General features: G+C 46.1%; 1 protein-coding gene across 1 annotated transcript; it reads right to left on the bottom strand.

Annotated features, from left to right (window-relative positions):
* Window positions 1-433: 433 nt before the first annotated feature.
* Window positions 434-3,190, bottom strand: LOC117847041 (urease accessory protein G). The gene is made up of 7 exons (XM_034728187.2): window positions 3,032-3,190; window positions 2,734-2,934; window positions 2,119-2,179; window positions 1,532-1,733; window positions 1,065-1,186; window positions 834-938; window positions 434-673 (listed from the first exon to the last, which is right to left on the bottom strand). The coding sequence occupies exons 1-7, from the start codon at window positions 3,079-3,081 to the stop codon at window positions 590-592; spliced, it is 825 nt and encodes a 274-aa protein (XP_034584078.1). The 5' UTR covers window positions 3,082-3,190; the 3' UTR covers window positions 434-589.
* Between the last annotated feature and the right edge of the window lie 5,342 nt (window positions 3,191-8,532).

The raw sequence follows: 8,532 nt of genomic DNA, 5'->3' as shown, positions 1-8,532 counted from the left end.
CGCGATTCTCCTTCTCTTCGGTCGTCGGTGAACGACGCGCCGTGCATGAGGGCAGGAAGGACAAGGACAAGCAGGCGGGGGCGCTAGAGATCGATGTCGCAGACATAGCCCGCAGCCTGAGCCCGGCAAAGAATCTTGCTTCCACGTTGGACAGCTCACGTGGCATAATTAGTATGCAAAACAGCCACCAAGTCAGCAAAACCGGAATAGATTGGGACTAAAGGTGAATAGTAACCTGATTTGGTAAATCGAAGGGGTGAAATAAACTAAAAAATGGTTTGAGGGGTTATTCAAACTTTGCTCATAGTTGAGGGTAGTATTTTGGACTTTTTCCTTTCCCTTTCACACGTTTTGTTTTTCTTTCCCCTTATTTTCACTGGACCCCTGTCCATTTCAGCATCGCCGCTTATCTCCGCTCAGAAGAGATGCCATGTTTATGCTGCCTATTGGAGTATCCAACTTAAGAATACTGTCGTCATACAGTCATTGATATCATTCTCTAATACAGTTGTGCCAAAATGATGTAAAATTTATTCATAAATTGCCAAGTGCATCAGCTGCACGTCCAAGATAAAGCTCAGGCGATCTTTTATCGGCGCTTATTGCCGGTCGCAATTTCCCACGCTTGCAGAACATGATTCACGATTTCCTCTACGCCCACTCCGTGTTTCACCTGCACGCCGTGCAGAGTAAAGATGCCTTCATACATGGTTTCAGTAAAGAAATAAAATGTATGAACATGCAAACCATGTTGCTTGCAACTAGCATGAGGTCATGTGAAGAACAAAATAAATAAATAAATAAATAAAGACGTGCACAGCTAGATCCTGAACCTGTGCAAACACAAAAGGTCCTCCTTCCCGCATGCGAAGCGCATCTCGTTCCATTACAGCCAGGTCAGCACCAACAGCTGGTGCAAGGTCTGTCTTATTTATTACCTAAGTTCAGAACGATCAAAATCAATAAAAAAGTAGGAACCAATGTCAAGCAGGTAAAATGTGACCGGTGTGTCAAAGAAGTTCACGTAGTTATAGGTGGAGTTGGCAAAATACAGTATGACGCACCAAAAGATCAGCTTGGGTTATCCCAGGGCCACCTTTTCTTGGTATTTTATCCCCACCAGAGACATCAATTATGTAGATTATGTAGTCTGCTAATTCCCTGCTGAAGTTAGCAGCCAAGTTATCTGCATGAGAAATGCACAAATGGCACCCTTTAATGCTTGATTGTTGAGTTGTGGAAAAAAAATATATTGCCCAAAACTCAGGATACCCATTATTATTCAGAAGCAGAGGGTTCAGGGCACATCAGGATATTCAATTAACATGATCCTCCAAAAAAAACAGCAGAATAGGCTTGAAAGAAGCATTCTCTGTATTTCACTTTCGAACATGAGGGCAAGTTCACATGATAACATTTCACAAGCATTAGACAGGCAACATGATCCCAGTAGGATGAATAGGCTGGTTTACACAAATATATGCATGACAATAGAAACGGCCTATTTAGTTTGGATCCAGTAAAAACATACCTCCTCCAGATTCACAGAGTAGCAAATCAGCTTTACACAAGCTTGATAGCTCCTCCAGAGGACCAAGATTTATACTGATGTCTTCACGTATAGCTGCATGAGGGCATCCTCCAGTTTCCACTGCGCGTATGCGCTCTTCTGGGAGTGCTCCATGCTTGATTAAGAATTCCCCATCTTCTTTTGTGAAAATATCATTTGTGACCTGAATATGAAGAGAACAAATAAATAAAAGGCCCAGATATGTGATTCAAGCTGCATGGTGTAGATTCTATGCTCTGGAAAATGTCACAAGAAGACAAAGTGCTTGTATTTCTATATCAGCACATAGGCAAATCATTGATTAAGACAGGGAAACATGCTTTGGTTTAAGTTGAATTATCAGAAATCAGATAGATAAGACCTCCTTTTACAAGTGAAAAGTCTGAAGATCGGAAACGGGGGAAATGAAGCACTAGATTACAGATGAATATCTCGAAATTATATGACCGGGCATGCAAAAAAGTCTTATGTAGCATTGCATTTTCAATTTGGTCAGGAAAACTAGGTAACGTCTGTAAATAATCAGAGGGCAGAGTGATGTCACGTACCGCCGCAAGACTATATTTATCACGTAGGAATCTGCATAGTGCTAACATCAGGGCAGTTTTCCTGAATAAGGAAAAATGTTTGTAAAAGAGTTAAGAACCTAATAATTGTAAATGTAGCTGCTCAATGCATATGCAGCAACGGAATATATTGGATTTCAGCAGTAGAAATTATTCTGGCCACAAGGCAAGCAGTGTGGGTACATGCATTGTTCCAAACTAATTACATCAACTCACCATTCCACATGTCAGGATGGAACTTCAGGAACAAAGTCAATGCATAATCAGAGAATGTACAGGGAACTAGGCATCTATACTGGAAAAAACTACTAATGATTCACATTAAATAAAGGTATGAACTGGTGCAAGCGCCCTTATCGACAAAGATACCAAAGATTCGAGGCTCCTCCATTCCCAGACAAACCTAAATACCGGATTAAGACAAAATTTGAACTGGGATTACGAAACAACTTCAACACGAATGCAGGGCATATGTATCTCTCGGGCCGTCACAATTTCACAGCCTCCACCAAATAACCGCACCGAAATTATGTGATCCACGCTATCAGCAATTGGAAGAAATAAAAGAAGTACACAGTACGAAGTAACCGAGCTTACCCGGTGCCGACGGGGCCGCCAATGCCGACGGTGAAGGCGCGCTCGGTGAAGGTGCGCGAGGCGAGCGGCGGCGCGCGCTTGGTGAAGTCGCCGGGGGAGTAGATGGGCTCGTGGGAGTGCGGCGCGAGGCCGTCGTGGGAGTGCCACACGCGGCCGTCCTCCCCGACCCACGAACCCCCCGCTGCTTGGCCATCGCCTTCCCTGAAAGCGCAGCAAAACCGCACCAATCATGCGTCGGGTCAGATGCGCAGACAGCGAGAACGCGGCGCGAGAGGAATGAGGGCACACGCGGACGAACCCGTGGGAGTGATGGTGGTGGTGGTGGTGGTGGTGATCGTGAGACGCCATGGATCGGAGCTTGGAGGTGGAGGTTTCGGATAAGGAGTTAAGGACTAAGGAGCAGATTCTGTGATGAGCTAGCTACGTCAGAAGATGCTCGTTGACTTCAGGGATTCTGGTTGGGATTCTCGAGAGAGGGGAAGTGGGCCAAATTTGGTCCATTGGAGGGAGGTAGGAACAAACGGGCCGTCGCGCTGGCAGGATGGGCCAGCTGCGGGCCCCGCTGCGCGCGCGGTTGTGACTGCAGAGAGATGGGCCTTTGCCAAGTAGGCGGAGAGAGTGGAAATGTGTCATGGAATATTATCATCACAAGTTTTTTTTAAACGATTATTATCATCACAAATTCACAGCGTGGACATGGACAAAACAGAAAATTACTCGACAAACATTTAGGAATTCCGTTCTTTGCTCCACTGCATGGGCACACGCAGATGATGAGTATTTCCAGGTCATGACCTGAGTGCTGTGTCACTGTGAGCGTGCTTTGCCCGGCTGCCTGCTTAGCACTTTCTTCCGGGTAACCCCCAAGTGTTAATTCATTTACAGTTTCACAATGATCGTGAGATCACACTGTTGGATAAGAAACCATCCCTAAAGTGGGTCAACAAGTCTCGAAATGAAATGAAACCGAGCGGAACAAGAAAGACCAGTGCAGTAAAAATGACTTCGGGTGAGCTTAAAGAACTCCCCTTCCGTCCAGAACGTGTCTTTTTTACTTTGTAGATAAATAATAAAAAAAGCTTTTGCATTCACGATGGTCCCCTTTTATAGGGTCGTAATTTTTACACTTTACAACCCATCGCCCTCCTTTATCACTTTACACGAAGCATATTCGAGGGTATTATAGTAACATTACGCCACTTTTGCCCCACTCTTTACAACTTATCACTTTTATAGCTGTGCTCGCGCCACCTCACCCTGCTGAAGTGGCTCCAGAACTTCGCTTTCTGTTTAGTCCTGACGATGCCGCTCAGGACGGTGCCACTGACTGCTAACTTCGTGCTCCACCCTCGCAACCACCATGGTTGCGATGAAACCTTTCCAGCCCGCGCCACCGGTCGCTGACTTCGCGCCATGCAATGCATCTTTGCAATCATCGGCTCGCCGGTCCGCGAAGTCGCCACCTTTCTCCCTTCTCCCATTCCTGAAAATACACACAACCACAACCCACAAAGTTGACACTTCACATAAGCTCTTCGTGCCTAAGACAAAGAAACACACCACTTCGCAGGCTTCACTTAACAAGTGAGCCAATCGTACTGTTCTAAAATGAGGTGGGGTTCCTTTTCTTCAACAGTAGCCCCTTACTAGCGAGGATCATCTCTGACGAGCCGAACTAGCGACTCAACTCCTTTGAAGTTAGGGGAACCAGGACTCCCCGAAGCACCTCCCCATTCCTGCTCGTTCAGGTGTGTGTGCATTTTTTTTTGCATGGACAAGACGCTCCTCATATCATGTTAACCGCTGCCGATGTTTTGAATTTCGCGCCCGTCCCCTGCCTATAAAAGGACGAGTTACCCTAGGGTGTTAAACGACCTGAGCCCTCGCAGGATAAGCATTGGCCTCGCACATTTTGCTACCTCAGGTACTTCTCTTCGTTTCTTTCTATTATTTGTGTCGCCTTGACTTCGTTTTCGTTTGTTCTTTTTTACTTCGGTTCATTTGGGCTTTTAGCTTCTTCCTAACACTTTGTGCGGTGGTTGTCTCTTGTAGATTCATAGTGATGGCTCCCCTAGGGCAAGTACATTGGTGTTGTCTAATAGGCGGTCTCATACATTGACACGTAATCTTGAGACGGTTTAACAGGCAACCTGTACAATGGGTTGTCCTATAAGTTATCTGGTAGTGGTATATAATTCCTTAATTTATGCATAAGAAAAATAAAATATTATGAGTTGCATGGCAACAATAACTCGTACAATGGTTGTTAAGTGGTCTCGTAGTCCTACAATTTAGCTCATGAGGTGGTTGTTTCGCGAAGCAACGACCTCTTTCTCTCTCCTCGCTCTCTCTCCTCCACATCATCAAAACTTCTACGTGGCACTGCATGAGACGACCTATGAGACCACTAACGTGTAGCAATGTACTACCCTAAGGCTGTGAAGACTCCTAAATTTTCTCCGACCACTGTCTTCGGGCGAAGTTGTGTCACTCCAAAGATGATACGTGACTTCGTTACGACTGGCCTGATAGAAGACGGTCGTGGAAGGGCTCCTAGCTCTGAAACTGTTCCCTTCCCTCAGGATAACGAAGTTGTCATTTTCCGGGACCTTTTCAATGCTGGTCTTCGCTTTCCTCTTGATCCCATCATCATCGGTATTCTGCTCAAGTATAAAATGTTTCTGCATGAGCTGACTCCTAACGGAGTACTTCGCTTGAGGGTCTTCATGTGGGTATGCAAGACCATGGGCGTCGCCCCCACTGTTGAAAACTTCGTTTGAGCCCACGTCGTTCATCATCAATCCAAGTACGTTGAACGCATTGGTGAGAGCGGTAACTTGGTCAAAGAGGAAGCTCAATTTGGTTGCCTCAACTTCCACTACAAGACCGAGAGCTCCACTCCCGAGACTTCGTACAAGAATAGATATGGGACGATGATTGGAACTGCTTCTGGTTCTACCATACTGTCGAAGTAATCCTGAGACTGGTACCAATCTACTTGTTTGCAAGCAATTTCGTGAAATACCCAAGGACATGTCTTGCGAGATGAAGACCAGGACACATCTTGACTTTTTATGGTTGCCTTCCAAGAGCTGGCGAAGTCATATGACAAGCGCGACCTCGTCGAGGAATATTGCACTGTTAAGATTTTTCCTGTGAAAGTCGATTGGGCTATTGCTTCTTGGAAAGACTTCGCTAGTCTGATCAAAATTCCTAACTTCGCTCGCAGCTTTGGTTTAACTAAAAATGGTAGGTGTTGTTGCTAAGCTTTCTCTTCGTTTAACTTTTTGTTAACTTCGTCTTCCTGTTCACCGTTCTTAACTCCTTCCGAACATTTTCGCGGATATTGATGTCAAAGAAGTGGAGGAAAGGGCCAACATTATCTTGGGTCCAGAAAGTGCCAAAGAGTACAATGAACTAGAGAAGAGGCTAGATGGTTCTTGTAGTAACCGAGTCTTTGAGTTCTTCATTATTCCAACTGGCACACGCAAAGCTACATTGCAAAGAAGTTGCGCTAAAACGCACCCTTATGAAAGACACTGCCACTCCCCTCCAGCCCCTCACCGCAAAAGACAAAGCAAGCGCAAGAGATCTCCTGTGGCTCGCGCCAAAAGCACTCGCGCTTTGAGCCAGCTGCTTCCACCGAAGTCGTGGAATCCAGTCCCGGAGAGAGCGAGAATCAAGGCACCGGATCGGGCCCCGGAGAAGATGAAAGGAATTTTCTGGACAATGCGCTGATTGTGAGCCCTGCTCATGAAGAGGATGTTGAGATTACTTCTCCATCGTCCTATCATGCTCCCGAAGATCCTGCCATTCCCTCCACTGTGTCTACGGAAGCCATTGCTGGCACTGCTAGCAAACCTTTTGAAATTCATTACTGTGATGATGAGCCCAAGAGCGACGACGAGCCTTTGCTCCGGCGTCCTCAGAATCGAGCCCCTCAAGCTGTTGTAGATACTGTAGTTCCTTCTGTCGCTTGCCAAGGTCCTTTCGCTGCCCCCGAAGTTCCTTCTACACCTGTGGATGAAACAGTTGCCAAAGAGGAGGCGGTCGCTGCTGGCATAATGGTATTGTCCCAACGTGCTACACATACTTCTTCGGGTCATAGCCAGAGCTCTGACTTGAAGACTGAAAGTTATGATCCAAGTAGTGCCCTCTTCGTTAGCGCTGAGCCCCCCACTATGGCTGCTACCCGGCTGGACTTGGTCGAAGGCACTCAACTCTTTGGAGGTAATAAGCGCAAATTATTCAAGTTCTCTAGTGGCAGTCGAGAGCGTGGTGTTCTGCAAAAGGCTCAGGACAGCTTTAGCTTTCCCATCATGGAGGAAGATCTCGGCGAGGAGAGCGCCGAAGACATTCTGACTCATGCTCAAGATTTGTCTATGAAGGCATCTGTTGCTTGTCGCGTTGCCCAACGCCGCCTCGACGAAGACTTGCGCACTCATGAGCTTAACCAAAAATCTTCAGAAAGTGTATTGGCCAAGGAAATTGAGGTAGTGAAGAAACTTCAAACTGAGAAAGAAAATTTGACTTCGGCGCTGAACACTGAAAAGAATAGGTCTGCCTCACTTGTGGCTGAAAAAGATTCTGTTGTCAAGGAAAACAAGGAGGTGAAAGCCATTGTGAGAATCCATGCTCTTGCCCAAACTGCTGAAACTGAAAAGTCTCGGGCCAACGAGCTTCAACTTTCTCTTGATGTGAAGTGCAAAGAGGTTGAAGAACTAACTGGCGTGCAAGCGAAGTTCGAGAAACTCAACAAGGATCATCAAGAATATGCAGATGCTATTGATGAAAGTTTTCGTTATATTCATGCTGAACTGGATAAGGTCCTCACTGACTTCAGCACACCTCCTCCGCGCTCAATTTCACAGACTGCATTATTGGCGATATCCTTAAGTGGGTTGCTGAAGGCGTTCAAACTCTTGGAGTCCGTGGGCGCGCCTTTGGGGAGTTAGGAGCTGGTGTGTCTACACGTACCCTTGCTCACGCCATTTGCTCACTCCTTAGCTCTCCAGCAGACGACAGTGAGCTGGTTATCACGAAGTCAGACTTGCGTCGACTTCGTGATTGCGATTATGCTTGGCCCGAAGATGTTTCCGTGGACAAGATTCCTGCCTTGCCGAAGAATATTGCGTAGAACTTTATGAGAGGTTTATTTCAACAGGTTGGCTACTCTCTCACCGTTGAAGAAGGGCGCCGTCTCTTCCCTCAGGTTTTGTTTTGTTCTGCCTTTTACTTCTGCTTGTGACACCTTGTCTTACATTTTATTTTGATGTATATTTGTTCTTTTTTAATAGCAACGAATTCAAAGTGCTGGAGCTGGTCCATCTGGAACCACATCTACCGATGGTGCCGCTACCACTTCGCAAGGAGCCCCTTCCCCCTCTTCTGCTTCTTCCCCCTCTTCTGCTTCTGCTCCCACAGAGACATCCACCGATGTAGGCACTAGGGGAGAGGTGTGAGGATGCTTTAGTTATTTTGTTTTTGTGAACAACTAAGATGGCTGTAACTCTTTTGTGCTAAACCATGAGTCCTGCGCAGGAGCCGAAGTGTCCCTGCGCAGGTTAACGAAGGTGTGTTTCTTGTAACTATAAATCGTGGTGACTATTTCATGTCTGGTTCATTATGGTGTAAATTCCAGTCTAAATTTCCTTCTGCATCCTTTGATGAGTTTTGGTCTTATAAGACCCGAAAATATGAGGAACGAAATGCCTCCGCCAAGGCATTTTTTCAAGAATTTACACGCAACCAACAAGAACATGACTATGTCTTGCACCATCATTATGTTGAGCGAGAATT

This window comes from Setaria viridis, chromosome 3 (assembly GCF_005286985.2).
Source record: "Setaria viridis chromosome 3, Setaria_viridis_v4.0, whole genome shotgun sequence".
Taxonomy (NCBI): Eukaryota; Viridiplantae; Streptophyta; class Magnoliopsida; order Poales; family Poaceae; genus Setaria; species Setaria viridis.
The sequence above is the reverse complement of the archived record's forward strand: the minus strand, read 5'-3'. Positions and strand labels throughout refer to the sequence as shown.